Below are 22,246 nucleotides of genomic sequence, written 5' to 3' on the forward strand. Positions count from 1 at the left end.
ACATTGACGTAAGATGCTGGAGGTCTTCTCGCGAAGATCAAACTGGTATTCGTAGGAATTGAGAGGTATTAATTGGATTTTCTCGTGAAAGCTTTTTGAGGCTACGATTGGCTCCGTTTCTTCCCAAGGCAAATAACGCGTGACATTTAACGGCAAGGAGTCTTTATTGCGATATCTTCGATACAAAATTGAACGAATCGTTTAGAATCTAAATGAAATACACTATTAGACCGGCTTTAAGAAGACGCTAGCTACTACGATATAATTGAGTTATCATTTTCGGCGCACCAATTGAATCCTGATTGTTACTATCTAAAGCTTCGATGGGCAACAGAGAGAATTAGTAGAGGCAAAGATGTATCGTAAAAAGATAATCTCTCGTGAGTGAGCAATTTCTTTGAACGCAAGATTCGCGTTTCTCGCACGCCGTATATTGTCGCAACGTTCCTCGCAACGTGAGTTAAGCTACAAGACACTATCGATGTTTCTTTTCCTCTCGTTTTTATCGGTACCATATTTCCAGACGAAATTAGTTGCTTCGTTTTCTTGGTACCCACGTGTCCATCGATACTACGCACTTCGAAAAAAGTAGTTCTCGAAGGTCGCTCGATATGGAGATTAAGTCAAGGATAAGGCTATGACGATCAATCACGTTCGATCGCCTTGTTTGACCACACGACGCCCAGATGGGATGTTAATGACAGGTTTGTCGTTCGACTATTTGATGACACACGCTTGTAGATTATTTATCCGCCGGTTTGGTCCACTCGAACATGACCAACGTAGCTACGTTGCTTAGTTAAGCCTTACGGTATTGTTTCACCAAGGTTTGCCAAGGCTCGAAGATCGTTAAATCGATTGTCTCGTTTCTGCCAAACGAACTCGGTCAAAGAGTTCGCGAAAAGAAATGTTCAGCTGTTCGATCTTCCGGCTTGAGTCACCGTAATATCGAGCAAGGCCAAGTTCTATAATCAGTCTTCGTGGAAGGGAAGCGTATTTCTACGGGTTGATGTATTGGGGCATGGCAGGGCTGCTTTTCCTCCTAATCTTTCCATTTTGTTGCGATCCATTTAACTGGTTAATAGGTTTCTTGTTCGCGTCATTGTTTTTGCTAAACTTCTCCATTGCTCTGCTGTAAGAACCCGTACAAACTCTACCCCAAAGCCTTTTGTCATCTGCGCATTGCTTGTTCCTTCCCTCGCTCGAAGTTCTCTGAATCTCGTGCCTTCTCTGGATTTTGCTTGGATCTTCTTTCTCCAAGGACGCGTTAGATCCCGCTGTACCACGTTGAACGTCTTCCCAAGAAGTGTTCGCATCCGAGTGCACGCTAGAAGGAGTAGGGCAACTGCTTTCGCTGGACAAAGACGAGGATCTCGCGAAAGACGGCGGTACAACCAATTTCATCTTATGATCCTCCTCCTTGCCACTCAAATTCAAAGGTGGCTCGCTTCGAGCTCGAGTACTCGATCTATTTTCTCCCTCGTTTTTATCTTGATTGTCGTTCAAGATTACCTTCGCGATGGACGTCCTTTTTCTCAAATTTTCCAAGTTCTCCCTCGGGTTATTCTGAAAGCTGTCTACCCGTTGCAAGATGTCTTTCAAATTCACGTTCGCGCACTCTGTATTATACAGCGGTTTCGTTCGATCCGATTTTTGCACCTTCGAATTCGTTTTACCGTTCACGGATACAGAAGTTGCTTTTCTAGTCGAGTCCTGAGAATCGTCTTTGATATGGTACGCGACTTCTGGGTAAATATAATTTGGTAGCCTTTCTTTCTGACGAGGATTAGCAATCGTCCTCTGAGTTTTGTCGCTCAATGGTTCCATCGTGATCGACCTGGCTCCCTTCACGCATTGCTTGTATTTTTCGTCTATTGTTGTATCGACATTGTCTTGAACCGTAGCTTCTTCGAAGATACAGTCTTCGTTGAGACCAATCGACGATGGACTCGACCACTGTTCGGAAGACGATTCAACCTGCTCTTTATCCTTTCGATCCTCCACAGTTTTGCTATCCGGTTTCCTATCGTTTTTAGAATCACAAGCAACGTCGTTATCCTCGTTTTCCTCCTCGTTACCTGAATCGACCAAGTTCTTCAATATTCCCTCGTCTTTCTCGCTTTTCTTCCTCAACTCCTCCCAATTCTTCCGCGGCTTGTAACTCGTTTTCCGTCTAACGATCTTGCTTTCGCTGATGTTGATATCCGGAATGAATAACCTCAAAGCTTTTGTGCCGGTAGGAAAAGTGACTTCGTTCACTCTTTTCTCGGTCATTATCGCTTCCAAACTCGACCTCGAGGCGACTTCCTGGTGCTTGTTAAACGCCGATACGAGCTGCGCCACGGTGTACTTTGGCTCCTCATTTTCGGACTCGGTCGATCGGTCCTCTTTGTCGTCCGACGTGCCGGAATTGTTGGAGTGACTCGAAACGTCGGAATGTTGTCGTTGACAGGGTCGTTTTCTGGCCACCAGATTCGACACGTTATCGCGATTCACCGGTGTTTCGTCCGAATCTTCGGTTAACGTATCCGATTCGATCGACTTCAACGAATCGAAATTCTCCTCAGACTCGAAAGCTTGTTCCCTCGATGCTTGCAGATCTTTCGCGACTTCTTCTTGCAGCTCGGTTTTTCTCGATCGATTGTTAACTTGCTGCGTGACTTCCGACTCTGTCGCGGTCTTCCGCGAACATTCTTTGCTCTCTCCATCCAAATGTTTTTTCGTCTCCGTTAAACTGGAAACATCATCGTAGGATCGGTGTTCTCCGGTGTCGCACGTGGTTTCGATCGACGTGTCCGATACGTTGGACGTATCGATTTCAGCACCTAATCGTTTGAAGATGGGTACCACATCCTCTGTTTTGGCTCGTTGGTAGCTCTTCCTTCTCCGTCTGAGACACTCGAGGCTTCTGTAGATGTCCAAAACTCCTTGAGACTTGGACAACGATCTCAGCCCGTACAGTTTCTCCCGCGACTTGTTCATCACAGGATTTATCGTCATTCGCGGTTGTAAAGAAGCCGAGGTTGCGGAAGAGTTTTCATTGAGCAAACACGCCTGTGACTGGATTCGATTTAGGCTTCGTATTCTGGACAAAAGTCCTCGACTAAGACCGTGATTTAAGTTCGCCTGTGACCGACTTTGCGCTCGACTGAGCAAACCCTGGGTCTGTTCTTTGTTCAGCAAGCAACTCTGGCTGGTGCAGCTAAGATTCGTTCTGGAAGAGTTGAGACTCGTTCGAGAATCGGCTGGACTTGGGAAATCTTCGCTACCTTCGAGACTAGATCGGCTTCCCGTGAGACGGTGACTCAGGCACATCTCGCTTTGACTTAGCAAACAGTCTTGCAAGCTCTGATCGGAATGATTCGAGTCCTGAACATCGCTCGATAGATTCGCCTGACTGCTCGCCTGGCTCAAAAGCGCCGCTCTTCGCAGATTCTCGCGACTGACAACTCGCTCCAGAAGCACTTCTCTCGACTTCGACAGGTATCTTCGGAGATGTGGCGACGCCTGCGTAGGCGCGCCGCGTAGCCAATCGTGACGCAGGCATTGTTTCGCGGTCATTCGTGCGCTAAAATATAAGACAGTGGTTTTATCTTAATATCTACGTATTTCTTTCTCGAGTAGGAACGCAACTAACAATAAGTACTGTTGATAATTGAATAATTGTTAATATTTCAATAAACAGGGTGACTTTAAATATTTGATCAGAAATTTAATAATTGGATCAGAACGACGTTTCTCGCCCTTGTATTGCCCTCTTAGCCATCTTTCCCATTGCTTTTACGTTTCGTAACTCACCTCGGGTCCAGCACCAAAAGCTTCGCGACGAAATCTTTCGCCTGCGCCGAGATGTCGCCGAACAATTCCTCGGGAAAATCTACTTCGCCTAGAGAGATGTTTTGAAACGTTTCTTGATCGGTTTCACCGCCGAATGGAGAAAATCCGGTTAAAAGAACGTAAGTCGTCACACCCACGGACCTTCAATCGAATAACGTTATTCGTATATGATCGGAGAATTACATAATTGGGAAACTTTCTGGGAAAAAAGACCAAGATTACTATTTTTCATGGATTCGTCTGTAGGTCGTTTTTTTTCAGAAAATTTCTCGACCGTGTTCTCTATCGTTTACGTACCACATATCGGCGGCTAACGTGATCGGCTCGTAGTGCAGAATCTCAGGAGCTGAAATTGAGAGAAATCGTGGAACGTTAAGCGAATGTTATTTGGTTGAATGGCCTCGTTCGAATTCGTGATATCATCTAGGAACGTCATATTTTTATTCGCAAACGAAAACTGATCGAACCTCGTGGGTGTCGGTGGTCGAAGGAATAATTGAATTTTAATTTACTCTTTAAACGACAGTGACGTACACGGTATACAAATTCTGTCGTGCTTCGCCGTTAAAAATATCGAATTACGAGATCGAAATTCGTTACACGAGTAGAAAGTCGAGATTCTTCGCTTCCTTGTAATTGTTCTGTCTTTCTTTATAGTTGGACGGTATTCCTATTATAACTTCTCCATTCATCGATCCTCGCTAAAGATCCCATTACAATTTTTACCTTGGCGTTAAGTAGGCCGACAAAGATAAAAATAAAATAATCTCTTTCTCCCATCGTGTATAGTTAGTCGCTAGTCCGATACTCCGTGTGCATAAATGTCAAATGCTTTTTACATATTTAACACGCGTGAACGTCCGTAGTTTAATTATTAGCGGATAAGTTACCGAGGCATGAAAGGTTAATAAAATTCGCGAGGTGATCGAGTACGACGAGTTTTCTTGCGAATAAACCGAATAAAGAGCATCGGGACACGATCACGATGACTGTGCTCCTTCATTTCGAGTGTTAAGCGCGATTAAGATATTCAACGATACGCGCTAGCTCTGTTATTCGACGAATCGATACGATCAACGAGGATAATGGCGCGCGTCAATTATATCGTTAACTATGCGGCCTACGACCGAGCTCTTTTCATTGAATAAGCTTTATATGCCGTTCTGCTGTTACGCGGCATATCATTCTATTCGAGCGAAACGCGTCCTGAACAAAGAGAACGAGTCATCGTTCGCCCGACTCGAAATTAACGGCCGCACGAAGAATGCGTGCGCATTTTAATAGTTGGCAACGATCCATGCGACGAAACTCGATTTAATAGAATTTCGATGACTGTTCCCCTTTGCTTTCGCCTGGAAATCCCAATGTCGATGGGCAACGCGGTGACGAGTTTTTAGACATTGAGAATAAAAGTGAGCAGAAGAACGTGCCACGTATTTGCTAATCGCGAGGCAAGAATCACTGATTCAAGAGGCAAGAATCATTGATTCAAGAGGCAAGAATCATCAACGATGACAAGTTGGACAACGCGATCGCGCAAGGAAACTTAACGTGTCAGTTAATATCGATTATGTCCGCGATCTCGCTCGGACCAAAGATCGTCGATTAACGCGGCAAGATTATTAATTGCTGGCAATTAACTGGCAACTCGAGCAAAGTGCCGACACACCTGTTTACCTGTTTGATCGCGGTAAACTCGCGTTACAAAATAATGCGCTCGATACATCATCCGTGTAGCGATAACGCAGATATTTACAGGATGTTTCAAAGATTTCAGGCGGGGTTCGATGTAAAACTCTTTAAAACAAGCAACAAACAAAGATGATTAAATTGTTATCGATTTTTACTGAAAGATACATCTGTCGTCGCGACTATAAACGATTATCGAGGAGGCGCCAAAATGTCAAACGAGTACTCACGCTCGTGATTGATATAAGAGATTTGACGGATCTGTAGAAATAATAAGCTTGTTTTATATTTTTTTTTTCTTTCTATTACGTGCTTTTAGACGTACTTCAAATTTTTGAAACACCCTATATATTTTCCAAGGGAACGAAAATTCGGAGGAACTGACGAAACCAGCTGGCTCGTTCCTTCGGATGGAAATCACATCTCGTTTGTCGGTTGGTTTTCGTTCGAGCTGTTCTTATTGGCATGCCATGAGATTGCGCGCGATAAAACTACAAAATGAAGTCGTCTGGCGAAAAACGGTTGCTTACCCACGTAATCCGGTGTGCCGAGGATTTCTCGGACCTCCGTCCCCTCTAATATCACTCTCGAGATCTCGAAGTCGCAGAGCTTCACCTCGCATTCCGGAAAGCTGCCCATCATTACCAAATTTTGCGGCTGAAACATAAAGCATCGACCGGTGAGTCGTTTCTTATTAGCTCGTTCGTTTTTTCGGTACCAATTAGCCGCCGTTAATTGACTCGTTAATTCAGCCCGAACGAGTCGTCGCTTTTTCTTCGCTTTAATTGAATTTCGAGCGTAAGTAATGCGTAAACAACGCATATGCGACCGAGCATATATATTTTTAACTCTGGCAATGAACGAAAAATGAGTTCGTTAATATTCAGATGAATTCGATTATAAAAACGGGTTCAAGCATTGTTCGAGTAATCTTCGTCGGAAAAATTCAAATGTCTTACGTCATTTCGATGAGTTAATTTCCATATTAATTGAAATCAGTAATTAAATATTCGTTTCTAGAAGTTTCTTGAGTCTATTTCGTTTTCCAATCTTTTTGTAACTAAACCTAATCAGGATATTCTATAAGTAAAAATAGGAAAGAAACAGATTTGTTAAGTGGTTAAATAGCAAGTTAAATAATAGGAAGAGAACGATGCTTGCTCTTCCGATATAAAATCAAATTTCCGACCTGGTAGGATAATAAATTCCATCTCTGAAATGGAATCTAGATAAAAATCTAAATAGAAAATTTATTTCCCCGATTACAATTTATATATATTCGAAGTTTAGCTATCGATCTTCTATAAAAACATGCATTTGCATCAACATCAGTCTAGCAATTACATCGATTGTAAATCTATCTTATCCTATGGCACAGTAATCACAAGATCTTGTTACTATCGTTATAATTTTGTTACAATTTTTTGACAAAACGTTCACGATAAAACTTCTTGTAATATTTTGTATCTTCGCCCGTAGATCGTTCTTCGCAGTTCGCCCTGAATAAATTTTCGTTCTTATTCATACTCGGAGAATACATTAACAAAGTTTGCCTGGAAAAACACCCCGTATAAAAATCTTCCGATAAACATTCTGCCCATACTGCGCCGGTAGATCGATTCCACTTTACGGTGATTCACAATTATCTTATTTCGTGAATCTCGTACTCGATGCGATGGAAAAAAAATCAGCTATGCCCGTTCACGTTCTTCAACGTCGTGCGCTTCGCGAATCCTCGATGATCTACGCGATCGATAAAAGATCTTGGGAGACTTCGGTCCATGCAAACGAGGCTACCTTAAACAACATCACCAACTACTAACGCGAGTTAATCGCGTCGCGTCGGATGTCGTCGTTCCTTTTACGCGTCGCGTCGCTTGCTCAGCGGGATATCTTGTATTTCTCTACCGTCACAATGTCGAAGCTGTCCGAGGATCGTCGAGCACGTCGTTAAACGACGCTTTCGGAGTGGCTATCGCGTGAAAAGAATTTTGTACAACCTTTTTTAGATCGTTCGTAACAAGCGCGATCATTCCACGTAAATTACGAGTGTTTTAGATTTACTGTATCGTTCACCAGATACGATGGTTCAACGTCAATAGAATCTCATTTGTACAACACGAACAAGCAATTCATCAACGAATATTTCTCGTTACAGGCTAATAAGGAAACATCTACAACGTAAAAAATTATTCAGATTAGCGTCAATTGCAGGAAATCTTTTATGCTTATCTTTCCGCATATCTTATTGTCAATGAGAATAAAAAATAACGTACATGTATACGACACGGATGGTTATTGTATCAGTTAGGCGCTCCATCGTGAATGCATTCCTCTCGAGCGCAGCAGAGTTCACGCCTGCCGTCGACGTAAAGTTAGAAAAGCCGGGATGGAAACTGAGACGAGAGAATGGGAGAAAAGGGCCGCGCGCTAGTACGAACAGCGTGGTTCGTGATTCGCGCTTCATCGAGGAGTACATCGCGATCATTTACATAAACACGGTAGATGCTGTTACGATAAATTCGTGCGCGCACAGCCAACAGAATGGAATATTAAGTTTCTCGTTGAACAAGCTCGCTGCGATCGAGGCTGCGATCTCTGCTGCGTAACCGTCGACTGTAACGCGAACGCGATTTTTCTCAAACGAGAGGACGCTTACGCGCTTTATTTGCACGACGAGAGTCGCATAAGAATGCAACCTATATTCGATCGAGCGCCGTCTCGCGAAGCCTAGATTTCCCAACGGCCGGTTCTTCGCGTTTCCTTATACACGTCACCCGTTGCGATTTCCCAGCCTAACAAGTACACACGTTAGAATCGCGATCGTTACGCTAGACCCACGCCTGTTGCCCGATCCCGCGCTCTCGAATCGCCGCTTAACGATCTCCGATCTACGAAATACACGCCGGTTACGTAAGCGGCTCTCTCGCACGGGGACACCGCTTATTCCTCTCGTAGAATCTTCCTGGCTTTAACGTCCAGGTCCTTGGAAGATGTGACGGCGTGGGCGAATCTGAATATTCAAAGTATCTCTCGATAGTCCCGGCACGCGGCTAATAAATAATGACAAAAGACGTAAAAATAATTCCTCGGTCCGCTAGATGCGCAATTCAGCGAACGACTTTAAAGAGGTACATACGGTGGCTCGCGAAAGTGTTACTTAACACAGGGAAATTTTTATGGATATGTTACGTGCGTCGAACGAAAGTATTTGAAATTTCATTATCATTAATATATTTTTCGCTGTATGTTGCGTATTACGTACATCTCTATTCTAGATTGCTGGATCGAGATTAACAGGAAAACGACTGATCGATCGGAATTTTAAATTTATGCAAACACGGGTGAAAATTGACAGAAATTGCTTGTAAGAGTTATTGAAAAATAATGAACGAATAATTACGCGTTTCAGGGTGTGCTTGGAATATCGGTATATGTTGTCGATATTTCAAGGTTTTCAACTAAAAGGATCGATATACATTGTCAATAAAATATCGTCGATATTTATCGACAAGCTGCATTTTCGTCGTCAAGAGCCTTGAAATATTGACAATGTTATTGATTGTCTAACAGCGCCGTAAGATTTCAGACGACATTGTAACTCTTAAGGATTATTTCAGTCTGCTTAAATTTACATAAATGTGCTTATCTTGTCCTCTATATTGAAATACAGCAATAAAAAGAGAGTCGTCTTCTACAGGCTCTCCTTAATGATCGATGATATTGTTTAAGCTTCATGACTTATAAGAAATGAGATCAATCATGACAAATTTAATCGTGTTCTCGAATACACATGTTTCTGGTTCACCTCTTTCTCTCTCTCTCTTTCTCTCTCTTTCTCTCTCTTTCTCTCTTATTTCGGGCAAGCAGTCTCGAAGGAATCGAATCGAACGCGTTTCGAACGGACGTAGCTGAATCCTACGCGATCGAATCTCTCACAAGATCGACTCTCGCTACGCTGACCAAACAACTTTCGGCGTGGGCCGGACCCTCGTGTAACATGTCGAAAATCTCTTCTCTCCTCGATGTGTTTGCCTCGATAAGAAGGTATTTACACGACGGTGAACTGTTAATTTTGTTCCACGTTGCACGATTTTAATCGAGTTAGTATAGAAACGGAGCGGCCTTATTAAACATCCAGGGTTTCCCTTTTATGCGTGGTCGAAACGAGTCGCCGAGGCGTTTGATTAAGTTTCCTCTCCTCCTCTGTTCTGGCAAATGTCGCGAGACACCCAGAGGTGCTCCAGTTACGGTGAACAGGTTAGCTGCCTCGTATCTACGAACAGAGATAGTGATTCATCGAGCTCCGACTATCTTGTTAACCAGAATGCGATTGTTCCTTCACGCTGGGAACGTGGGAGCTTCGTTTCTCGTCGCGGTATCTCTCGAGGATCGATCATCCCATTTGCCTCTTCTAATCGAGACGTAACAGCGAAGTCTCATAATCTTTCGATCAATTCAAGTAACTTGAATCATCCTTTCGAATTTTTACGCCGGTTTTCAGTTAATCGAGTCACTTTGACTTGAGCAGGAGAGCAAGCCACGAAACGCTGTATTAATCGCCTTGAAATATGCTTTAATCTTTCACGAAGAAAAATTGATCTTCTACGAACGCATAATAAAATAAATGTTCCAGAAAATTCAGAATTATAGTACGTAGTTCACGAATGAGTAGATCATGGATTTTTATATGTGCTGTCTGTTATCCGATGTGACTTTAGTAATACATAAACGCGCACATTCGCGATACTGAAATTGTAAAGAGAAACATTTAGAAATTAACCTACGATATGGTCATTCTACAGGCGACAGCTATCTCTCTAAACAAACAAGAGGTGGAGGAGCTGCGCGTCGCTTTACAGCTGTCCGCTAACGTAACGCGCGATTCCTTCCTTTCTCTTTCACGGGAATTTCGCGAGTTATCAACAGTTGCTCCAGTTATGGCGGTCAGACATAGGTATCGAGCGTCCAGCGAGATAGGAACCGGGTGTGATTCACCGACGAAGTCTGGGCGTGGTCGCTCTACCGCGAAGAGCGTGGGGTCTCGCCGCGTTCTGTTTTTCCTCCTGGGAATTGTATCGATGCGATAGCTGCGTTTTTCACTGGCGAAAACCTTGCTTGGACATTGAATTTTCGATAGATCGGTCGGTCGACTCTGAAGCCTTTCCCGTGGCAACGTTTTCGATCGGTGAAAGTAAGGACGAGATCGAACGAAGAAGTTCGAACGCTTTCTACAAGACGCGACGCAGCAGCATCCGCTGTATTCCTCTGTTTATTTTTCCATCTACTCGTGGTATCTATCTATCTCGATTTTTCTGCTACTAATCAATTTTTTAACATGGAGGAAACGACGCCGGAAGAAATATTCAGCGAATCCCTGGAGCACTCCTTTCCGAAACGACAACGTTAAAGAATAGAATTCGGTACAGTAAATTCCTCGAAAAGAATTGCGAGCAAAACGTTGCGTTCACGTAGCATTGTCTTTTATTTAATTAAGGATTTAAACTTGTATGTAGATAGCTTATAATGAAAATGGAGAATTGTATAAGAGAAAATAATGGAAATTATGACTTTCGCCAGTCAGACAGCCGGTTTCAAAGACCATAGCGAGGCGAGGCGAGACAGCGTATCGCCTGGGGTGCAGTTTGCACCGGGAGACAATGTAATTGCATCGATTCGGCAGTGGATACAAAGAGGCGCAGCTGGTTTGCACGTACGGTCGCCAACACGGCAATGCATCGCACGTCCCTCGCCTGTCCTCTCCCTTTGATACGCGCCCCACTACATATATCCAAATACGGCGGTCGAACATTTATGGAGCGTTGGAATAATGCGAGTATCGTACACGACGCACGCAACGATCCTCTCGGTTCGTAGCAGCCCGCGAATCGTGAACCGTGGATCAGCGATCGGGGATAGCGCGCGATCTCCAACGCGCTCGAGAATTTGCACTGGCCAAGGTTGTTCATTGCCGCGTTTCTTTCACGGCGGATTAAACTCAAGAGTGTGAAGATCGTAACCAATTGCCAAAATAGACTGGCGAGGAATAGACTCGCGGAGAAGACTCGCTGTTGCTTGGACTAACGCGTTCGCTGTAACCGACGTCCTTTTCAATTAATTCCACAGAGTTGTTAACATAGTCGTATATAGTCTCGGTTCTTGCGTGCCTCGAACGATGAATGGACAGTGTGTTAACAATTTAATCTTACTTTCACGCGCATGCCAACGTTTTTGTCTAATCTCATCGTTAGTTTTAACGAACTGAAACAATTTCATCTTTTAAGGAAAATAAAGTCGAAGCGAGATACCACGTACTTCAATAATATACACGAATTGTAGGACATTTACTGCAAATGTATACTTAGTAAAAAATTAATATGCAGAATAAATATTGGTCTTAAACATGCAACGAACGCCAAAGATGGTCTCGTTAGATATTGTGGCCTATTAATACAGCGAATAATTGACTGTTCGAGATCTTGAACATCTTGTAATTTCCACGTACATTTTGAGATTTAGTGATTCAAACTCTAACAATATGCCGATTATAGTTTTGTTTCATTAGGGAGCCAGTGCAAGGTGTTTTTGTATGTATAATATATTCATAGAGATTTTCTATGAATGTTCAAATACTTTCGTGAGCGAATTTATGTACTTGTAGCGTAACACAAAGCGTATATCAATACAGGTCGTGAATTCGGCTCGGATAGCTGAATAAATGTAAATAAGTTTGCAGATCCTTGATAAAGGATTCTCAACGAGATTTACGTTGTCGATAAAAGTCGGCACGCGCTCGCATCCACTCGCGGCGCACGTAAAACGCGCGGGCAGGCGCCTTGGTCGAGGATGTTGTTCCGTGGCAAAGGCTCGTCGACCTTTCGCGAATTTCTCGCGAGGATAACAAGAAAGAGTCTTTTTTTATCCGTGGCGAAGAAGAAGAGACTCGGGTGACCCCGTGAAATCGAGTCGTGCTTTACCGTAACTCTGAAATTCCTCTTCTTCCGCCCAAACACTCGTTGCAGTCGCTTTTATTCTTATAAATAGACTGCGGTCGTTGATGCGACTACAGAAATGAAACTTACATAGAAACTTGTCCAATTCATCAAACGTTACAGTAGCAACCGCATATATTGTAATTACCCGCGACATAGAAACTAGCAATAGATTATTTTCTAAAAATGAACAGAACCAATTTTGCCCAAAAATAGCTGGCGCAATACGTAAAGTCGTCCTCGTCGTCGAAATGCATGACTGTGATTTTCGAGTCAATTCAAGAAACGCATACATCAAGTCTATACACAAAGCACAAAAGGCAAGCGCAGCAAATGAATTACAAATACTGCTCTTGTATGTTTAAAGCAATAATATGCTCTGGCGCGTCACATACCCGTATATAGAATCTTTTAAAGATATTCTGCAATCGTATTATACGACCACCACATTATACGAGATCCTACTGCAATTTGAAAGTGTCCAGACATTTCTGCACATTAATGTATCCAAACACTCGAGTCTGCCACTTATACGAAATCCCACCTTAACAGAGAGGGAGACTCTGTTTAATGTTAAACGTCCTATCTCTTGTCGACGTCGAATATCATTCTGTACGCTGCTAAAATATAGTATAAAGTAAAGCAAATATCGTGATGTATCGAGTACGGTATCGATTTAGCGTCAATCGAAGAAAAGCCAATATCCTTAATAATCGGTACCAAGTACCAAAAATTTCGTTACTTCGCATCGAGTGCTTCGATATCGAATCGATCGGACATCGTTAACAGTGATCGGTATCTCATCGCTAGTTACGGGTCGTAAGGGAGCCGTAAAAACTCGAGAGCAGTTTGTACCGAAACGCGAACCGACGAGTTTTCGCGAATGCCACATGCAACTCTTAATTACGTCGGCGCGATATTTTACGAGCGTTGTAGGTTCGCGTAAAAATCGAGGAAGCGGAGTTCGCCAGACTGGCTGTTATTGCCCGTTAAGAGAGACGATCGCCTCGGTGTGGTTCGAGCGACAAGCTGAAAATACAGGACACAGGCTTTATTCGACGACACGCGGCGCGTTCTCGCGCAAAGTCTTTTTTCCCCCGAGGAGCTCGCCGCCTAAAAGGCGTTTACGTTTCCGCGATTGCTGAAATAAAAGGCGCCCGAGTATCGAAAGGACGCAATAAATTGACCGGCAACGAGCTGGAACACAGGGCCGCATTGGGCTTTCGTTTCCAAGCCGTGTGCAAGTTCCAGTGACTTTTTTCAGCGCGTCTCGACGCTCCATGAGGGCCCGAGTGCGGCCGAGTCGCGCGCTCCGTGTATCTCTCCTTTGTCCGGATACCACGTAAAAGGCAATTCCAATTTGTTTACCGGCCGTTTATAGCGGAATCGGCTTGCTTCCATCGGAACGCGATCGACCGCAATTAAGAAGCTGCCTTTCTACTAGCTTCGCGAATAGAAACGCGTCGTCGATGGTTAAATGGGTTTTCTGTTAATTAAAAGTGTTCTGTTGCTGATCTTAAAGGCTCGTTCGAGTTAAGTAGTGTAGATCGGGACTGATTTATTTATTCGACTCTTAGTTACTTGTCTGTAGAAATATTCTTTCAAACTATCCATCGTAAGCTTCGGATCAGCCGAGTTAATCGCTGAATCGAAGCAACGTAAGTTCGAATATCTTGAAATCTCTGAACCAGTACAAAATTTCAATGAAACGTTTTATTAATGTAAATCTGCTGCAAGTTTAAGACGATGTTGAGATTATTTTAATTATTCCCCGACACGAAAGGAATTTATCAGGTAATATAAAAGAGTCCTTTTTAACCGGAGTTCCGTACCAGCTTCAAACTTTATTATAACATTATTTTGTCCGAAATTTTAGCACGAAGAATATGATAGCGTAAATGATCAGGTATCGTGACTGCGGCATGATCAAACTCTCAAACGATCAAACAATCAGTTAAACCTACATATTTATTTAGGTTTAGGTATAGTAAATGTGCACTATGTTGCGTTATTCGATATTTTCTATAACTTTGTTACACGATTTATGTACACTAATAAACGTTTCCTTGTTGTTCAAGTTTTCGACAATTATCGGAAGCATGTTCGGACCGCGTCACCTCGGATAATCCAGCTTCTACCGTACTGACAAAGTCTGTTTGTTAGATGTCGAGCAACCTTGTATAGAATTAATTTTTAATACCACGTTCGTTACTATTATATAAATAAATCGTGATTCATCCACCGTACCGACATTCTAAACTTGTCTCTAGTTCTCGGAATGCTTTTATTCCGGGCAGTGTTTCCACTTTGCAAGATCGCGGAGCGACGGTCGAATTCTGTGAATTCTTCCGCGATGCTACGCTCACGCTGAACTTTGAGAAAACTCGAGTACGGTTTCGGCTTTGAGAAGAGGAAATCGTCGGAACTATTGGGTGACGCGACGCCGAGCGAAGTCGATTCCGGGATCCGGATATACGAGAAGCGTGACAAGTTCGCTTCGACCTTTTATGGGTCGAACTTACCTTGATGTCCAAATGGGCGATATTTCTCTGGTGGAGGTAGGCGAGTCCTTCTACTAGCTGCCTCACAAAGTGTACCACGTCACCTTCGAGGGGCACCAAATCGCCGTCGATGAGCGTCTGTAGATCGCCACCAGGGGCGCTGGAAAGTTCAAAGTTCGATGAATTTCGCCTGTTATAAATAGCCAACTATTTATGCTTCTATAGTTGTTGGGAATCTTAAAACGATACAAGAAGTTCCACTCATCGTGTTCTTCTCCTGTAACCTTTATACGTTCCCTAGAAAGATACTCACTATTCCATTACGAGGATAATTTCTTTGGGCGTTTCGTAGACATCGTGAAGTCGAATGACGCGATGCGATTGCGAGCAGAGCGACAGCAAAGCGATCTCGTGTCTCAGCTCGGCGCTGCAATCCGCGTTGAATCGGTTTCTCGATGAGTACTTTGCAGCGTAGAGGATACCGGTCGCCCGAGATCTGCATCGATAAACTTTCGCCCATTGTCCGCTGTGAAACAACATCGAATCGGTTATCGACCATTTTATTGCAAAATTAAACTAATGTTATAATATTATTGGCAAGGTGATAGGAATTATGGTCATTCCACGAGTAATTATGCAATTAATTTCAAGTACTTGCTGTATGTAATTTTATTCCCTTTATTTCCTTGTGTTTGCATTCGATATCAAAGGATTATTACCCGTAAATAAACGAACCAAATGAATTAAATTAATCATAAGAAGAAGAAATAGCTAGCGAATGTCTATTATCAAGATTACTCGATTAATTGTTTTCTCTCCGGATCCGTTCTGCTAAATATGGTTCCACTGCAACCAGCGAGCGAGAACAAGAGACGAATCTTATCGCTAAAGCACACGAGACTCGTAAGAGAAAAGACGAAAGCAACTTCGAAATTTCGTTGGCCGTCAGTGAGATTTTTACGATCGTCTCGAACAATTCCGAGCGTCTCTGTTCGACAAGGTCGACGCCGCGGCGCCTCGCAAGGCTGCGCCCGCGACGCGTGTAAATCGACGCTGCGAACCGACCGCTTTTACGCGTCTCTGCCTCCGGTATCTTAACACGGCGAACTTTATTGCGCAAACGTCCCACGGCGCGTTACAGGCGACCGTCTTCGTGGTTCGAAACTCACGCGCTGTGGCAGCGTTCTCGAAAGTTCGAGACGCGAGCTGCGGCCGGAACGCTTGCAACGCATCCCTCGTTTGTGTTATTATTTTCTAACCCTCTGCCCTCGGCATATTTTTCATTTCCTAATTTATTTTTTCGTACAATGCGACGACGAGAATTTCGAGGAAACATATATTTTTTAAAAATTCGTGATTTGCGTTAATTTAGTGCTAAATAATCACCAGTAATCTCTTTGTGTCCCATTAGAGGGAGCATCCGAGTTGTTTGCTAGTTTAACGACGGTCCCCTCAGAGGGGACACTCGAGATCAAAGGGTTAATCTTCCAGTTTATTCGTAGCTCTTCGTTTGCCTCTATCGCGAGTAACAACAAACAAATATTCTACACTGCCATCCATAAATATTGGGTTCTATTGGTAGACACACATATTCTCTACCACTATCGCAGAACTTTAACAAAAGCTTATTTTATTTAATATCTCGCATTATACAGCACATACGGTGCGAGTAACTTAACAAATTTAGAATAAAACGATTAAAAAATAAAAAGAGCGAAAAGCATTCGATTTAAGTTAACGTCACGGAGTATTCAAATATTTATAGTCGATGGAGTACGAGATACTATCAAAAAGAGACCGGACTGGTTTCATAAAAGTTTTATTAACGAACTAACGGCCCAATTTTGGCTTCGGTTCCTTTCGAAGCGGTCTGTTCCTGCGCTAATACCGGAATGCGGAATGACCATCGTGTTGCTGCTCGTTAAAAATTTTCGTGTTGCGTAAGCCGTGTGCGCAGGAGCGTTGCCGTCACGCAGCAGCCAGTTTTTGTTTTTCCGCGATTGCGGTCTTACGAAACACGAAAATGTTTAACGGATAACGACACGACGGTCATTCCGTATCCTCCGTGTTCTCCAGATTTAGCCCCTCGGGACTTCCCTCTTTCCCCTAAAATGAAATCGAAGCTTCAGCGACAACGTTTCGACAGTGTGCGATAAAATACGGAAGAAGTGGCAAAAAATAATTTCCAAAAATCATTCGAGACGTGACAGAACTGTTGGGATCGGCATATCAATGCAGCGGTGAACTACTCCGAATAGAACCAAAGCCAAAACTGAATTGGTTCGTTAATAAAACTTTTGCGACAACTTTTCCGATTTCTTTTCAGTATCACCTCGTATTATATTGGAGCAGATGCTCTTAAACTTAGCGTATCTCGGCTTAGCTTTCCGGCAGATCCCCGGCTAATGTTTTCTCCGAGAGTATGCATCCCGGAAGTGTTCGCAGCCCGTAAATTTCCAGGGAGAAAGTAGACGCCCTTGTGCGGCAATCGGCGAATACCCCTTCCCCTTTTACACCGCAATTTCACCGACGTCCTTTAGCCGGAGCAGATAAGCGCGACAGTCGTAACGAGCATCTGATAGTGGGTGCAATTAACTTTAATCGTTTCCAATTTGAACGCACTGGCCTACACCGGACTGACGAGCCTCGATTTTCCAGGCCCCTCACCCTCGGTACCGTGGCAATTTTTGCGCCCCGTTTGCCGTGGATTCAAGGCCCGTTTCTAAAAGTAATTACCAGGTGTGCTCGGCTGCTCTTGGACCGTCGTTTGCTCGCGATACCGAATCGAAATCACGCGCACTGAATCACCGAGATCGGACGGATACGGGGAGATCGAAGCTATATACGGCCGATTCTGTGCGTTTGTTCCGACAATCGGGACGATCAAAAGCGTCGGCGATGATTAAAGATCGGGCCTTCGCTGATCTTAGGAAAATATTCGACTATCAAAGATTCCGATAGTCTTCAGGTGATTCGACGATCGAAAGATCGACGAGTCGATAGTCTTGGGAAAATCTTGCGATCGAAGATGGAAACTTTGCAAAAGATAGCGGGAAAATTTGACGATCGAAGGATCAAGGATCGAATCGTCGGTAATCCTAGGAAAATTCGACGATCAAAGATAAGCAGAGATTGAAAATGAACGATTTGATAATTGGAGAAAAATTCGACGATGGATCGGAGCATCGCTGATGATCCAATATGAAAGCATTGGTGATGTTAGGGAACTCGATACGACGAGACGTCATCGTAGAATGGTCGTAGTTAGAATCGTATCCTGCAAGTTTTAAGGTGTATTATAATTATCGCTCAGTCGACATGTTGAGATGTCGAGTCCTCGAGTTCGCTGAATTATTAAGTCATCCTGAAAGTTTCCGCCGTTTTTGCTGTATCTGATTTTAACGTATAAATATTTCAAGTATGTACTATACAAATATGGTTGGACAGATTGTATCTCACACTTCCTTTGTTTAAAATAGTGACTAGCTGATTTTTTTTTATTCAGTATACTTTAAAGACCATATTTAGTCACGCGAAAGAGTAACAAGCGAGTCTTAAAATAATTTCAATTGATGTTTAATTTTTCCGTTCAATCGATAGCCTAATTACACTGCGATATATTAAAATCGCTCAGTCAATACTAAATAGATTAAGTATACATTTAATATTAGAAAAAATCGTATTTCTATCATCGAAAATTCTATTCTAAATAAATACGATTTTTTTTTTCATACAGCCCAAGAAACATTCAGTCGCGAAAAGATTACGTTCGCGAAATTAATGCTCTGGAAAAACGTGTAATCAATTTACGATATGGAAAATATTTTTCAAAAAAATCCACTTCCGCAGGAGTAGAATCATTTTAAATCATTTTAAATCGAACGGTTCGAGACTGCCGGAAACTTTCGAGATGACCTAACGTAATATAGTCGTCGTTTCGCGTGGCGTCCAGTGCGTTCCTTCTTTTTGCGCGAAACGTTCGTTTGCCTTTCGCGTCTCGGCCCCGTTTTTGGTTAGCGACAGCGCTCGTTAACGAGCCGGTCGCGACTCAAAAAAAGAGCCACCCTTTGAAACTTGCTAATTCGAGGCGAGTAAGTTTTGCAGATGCAAAGTATTAACGGAGTCGGTATCGCGAAACGATTTTGCGGCGGCCATCGATCGAGTCCGCTTCGTTAAAGATGCAAAGTCACGGTCGGCAATTGCAACCGTTACCAATGGATTATCGACGCACACTGACAGTAGGTTACACCGCTTGTTTAAGTTTGTATTAACATACTCGATAAATATGAGACGAAGTAAAGTTCAGCGGAATTAACGATCGGTGTGCGTCGATCGCGGTGGAAAGTTACGAGCCGAGCGATTCCAACGACCGACGCGATTTCATTTTTACAACGACCGCATCTGGATTGAGTTTCATTGAAGCGAAGCTATTATCGCTGAGAGCCTCGAGTACCACTATCGAACGAGTGCATGTCAACACGAACAACAACGATTCATTGGTGGACGTATAGAAAATTTCTCGATCGACCGTCAATGGATTTATAACGTGACGCTTTCAATTGAACTATTAAACGTTGTATGTTACGGAATAGCGTTCTGTCACTTCTACTGTCAATTTGATATTAGTTTTTGATGAACGTGTTTGCGCACTGATTTCCAAGTCATGCGTTAGATATACCAGTCGTACGTATTAGGATTCGCCGATATACATATAGCACAGAGATTGAACGACAACGATTAAACAGCGAATTTACGACTATTGTTTCTGCATTTATTTTAAAGTGTCAGAAATTTAAAGGTATCAAAAATCCACAAAATACACCGATAAAATGCCCTGCATATAATAATTTGAGATCGAAACATTTATCCAGTTCTATTCGTAAAAATATCAATTTGCCCAAATCTATAATTCCATTCTCACAGCATATGCTATCGAACGTAAAGCACTAAATAGAATAAAATTTGTCGAAACTCTGCGACAAGTGCAACGTATAAGTGTCCTAATATCCATATGACTGATAGTATACACACGTGAATATAATTAAAATCGCGCGAATGTGGAACGTCTTACTTCGCGAACGGCTTCGGGTCGATCTCGTAATGCTCCGTGATAGGCCCCGTCTTGACGACTCTGGCAAGCTGCGCCTCCTGCACGAGAACCAACCCCTCCTTCACGTGTTTCTCGCTCCACTGCACCCTGCACCTTCCTCTGCATCTCTCCTCGTTGCCAGTCCTATCGCCTCCGCGTTTCGCTTTCGCGTTCGCACACTTTGCCGACGATGCTTGCAAGCTTCGACGCTGCGGTCGTGGCGATGTCTTCCTCGCGGACGACATTGTCGGTGACTGATGATGATTCGGCTGATAAATCATGTTATCCACGCAAGATTCTCCTCCCTTCGTTGCCTCGAAAACTTGTTCAACGAACGCGATCGAGCATAACGATAGAGCCCGCTCGAGGAGGGCAGTTCGTTTCAACAGATGCGGTTTGGTCGATCACTACGCGCGACCAAGTCCCAGGGCATCGAGCGCTGGAACACAAATCGGATTCGTTAGAAACGATGTTCCACGTTGAACGAAATTCACCAAAAAGTCGTCTCTTGTATTTTGAACATTTAACTATCGACGTATTCGTTGCGTGTGTTAAGGCTATGGTTTCAATGGATAAGCGTTCTGATAAATCTGAAGATCGAAATGCGTGTACGTATTCATAAAGATCTACTGTTGCTCGCGAAAGTGATGCTCGTAGAAACACGTTGTGAATACCGTTGAATGTATTACGTGCGTTATATGAAGTATTTTGAAATTTCGTTAGCACCGTGATGAGGCATCACCGTCGCGATTACGTTGGTAAAGTTTGAAACGATTCTGAGAATGGACACAGAAACAACGAAGTTTCTAGTGCAGAGACGAGAAAAATATTTAAACAACCGATCATCCGTTATACTAGGCACTGTCTCATCGAGAATGGAGACTCGTTCTACCAACGAATTCCCGCTGTTTCTCCTTAATTAATTTTCTTCGCTATCTTTATTCGTTATTTCTATCAAAAATTCGTAATAGAATGAAACTTTTCCAACAACCCAGTGCATATTCGATCGCTGTGGCATGTTCGTCGGAACACGCGTCCACTGTAACCGTAGTAGCCCAACGCAATTCGACGAGTACCTGTGCTCGATTTCCCATACACCAATACACGACCTCCGTTCCAAGCAAACGGTCCAAGTTTAGCGAAGTTACTTTCGATTTCACTTTGAACGAGCAACGATTGGGAACTCGCGAAACGCGGTCGCAACTCTCCAAATGGAGGGACGAGCCACGAGCAACGAGTCAAAAGTTCACCGAGCTGGCAGAAGCATCGAAGTTCGATTCGATGGGCTCGACGAAAGATGTCTGCGACGATGTTCGCATCTCGAGGCGAGCGACAGGGATCGTCGTCCGTTCGAGAGATCGCGAGCTTGACGGTCGAGCGCCGCGTCTGAAACTGGCCACGAGTTGGCGAGAGACCACAAGCTTCGACTTCGTTTCAGCTCGCTTCTCTTTTCTTTCTTGCTACGAAGTCGCTGGACCATAGACTACCGTTTCTCTCGTTCCCTCTTTCTTTCGAACCGTCCTCCTTGGTCGATCGTCTCCAGCCTCCCGCCTCTTCGACCTCTTCAGCTTCTCTCTCCCTCTCTCTCTCTCTCCCCCCCTCTTTCTCTCTCTTTCTTTTTCCTCTGCAAGTCTTCGAACTCTCCACTCTCGTGTCCCACTCCTACTTGCTTGCTGGAGTGGACACGAGCGTCGTCGTTGCTGTTGCTGCTCCTTTTAGTGCTGTTTACGCCGCAACGCCGCTGGTGTATACCAGCGTCTCTGACGTAGGTGGTATCCAGCAGAGGCACGCGATCGTAGATGTCCACCAGCCGGTGCATTATGCATGTGCATAAGTTGCGCTCTCAGGGAAGGAGAAAAACTCGAGGCGATCCGAGTCGCTTCCTTCCTAGGTCCTGTTCCCGCGTATCCAGGCTACTGTCGTGTAGCTACGATGCGATTCTACTTGCTCTCTGGATCCTCTCTTGTCTCCTCCCTTGTCTTTTCGTGCTTTTTACTCTCTCTTTTCCAACGATCTACCCATCTAGTTGCGAGTAACGCCGAGTTTCTGTGAAGTGAAGCCGGAAAGGACGCAAAAGCACCGAATGAAGACAATTCAATGTTTATTTGGAATTTCGCTGCCTTAAAGATCATAGATTC

The 22,246-nt window shown here is 43.6% G+C and overlaps 1 protein-coding gene across 1 annotated transcript; it reads right to left on the bottom strand.

Annotated features, from left to right (window-relative positions):
- Window positions 1-145: 145 nt before the first annotated feature.
- On the bottom strand, window positions 146-21,673 carry LOC117216277 (probable serine/threonine-protein kinase MARK-A). The gene is made up of 8 exons (XM_033462860.1): window positions 21,185-21,673; window positions 20,091-20,547; window positions 15,333-15,545; window positions 15,041-15,179; window positions 6,057-6,183; window positions 4,135-4,183; window positions 3,799-3,978; window positions 146-3,568 (listed from the first exon to the last, which is right to left on the bottom strand). The coding sequence occupies exons 2-8, from the start codon at window positions 20,387-20,389 to the stop codon at window positions 1,000-1,002; spliced, it is 3,576 nt and encodes a 1,191-aa protein (XP_033318751.1). The 5' UTR covers window positions 20,390-20,547; window positions 21,185-21,673; the 3' UTR covers window positions 146-999.
- Window positions 21,674-22,246: the final 573 nt, after the last annotated feature.

Source organism: Bombus bifarius, unplaced genomic scaffold (genome assembly GCF_011952205.1).
Source record: "Bombus bifarius isolate JDL3187 unplaced genomic scaffold, Bbif_JDL3187 scf7180000010271, whole genome shotgun sequence".
In the NCBI taxonomy this organism is placed as follows: domain Eukaryota; kingdom Metazoa; phylum Arthropoda; class Insecta; order Hymenoptera; family Apidae; genus Bombus; species Bombus bifarius.

Coding starts and splice junctions, on each gene's coding strand:
- LOC117216277 (XM_033462860.1), bottom strand. CDS start 20,389: ATGATTTATCAGCCGAATCATCATCAGTCACCGACAATGTCGTCCGCG. Junction 4,184..6,056: donor CGGCACACCGGATTACGTGG/GTAAGCAACCGT, acceptor TCTCAATTTCAG/CTCCTGAGATTCTGCACTAC. Junction 3,979..4,134: donor ACGTTAGCCGCCGATATGTG/GTACGTAAACGA, acceptor ATTCGATTGAAG/GTCCGTGGGTGTGACGACTT.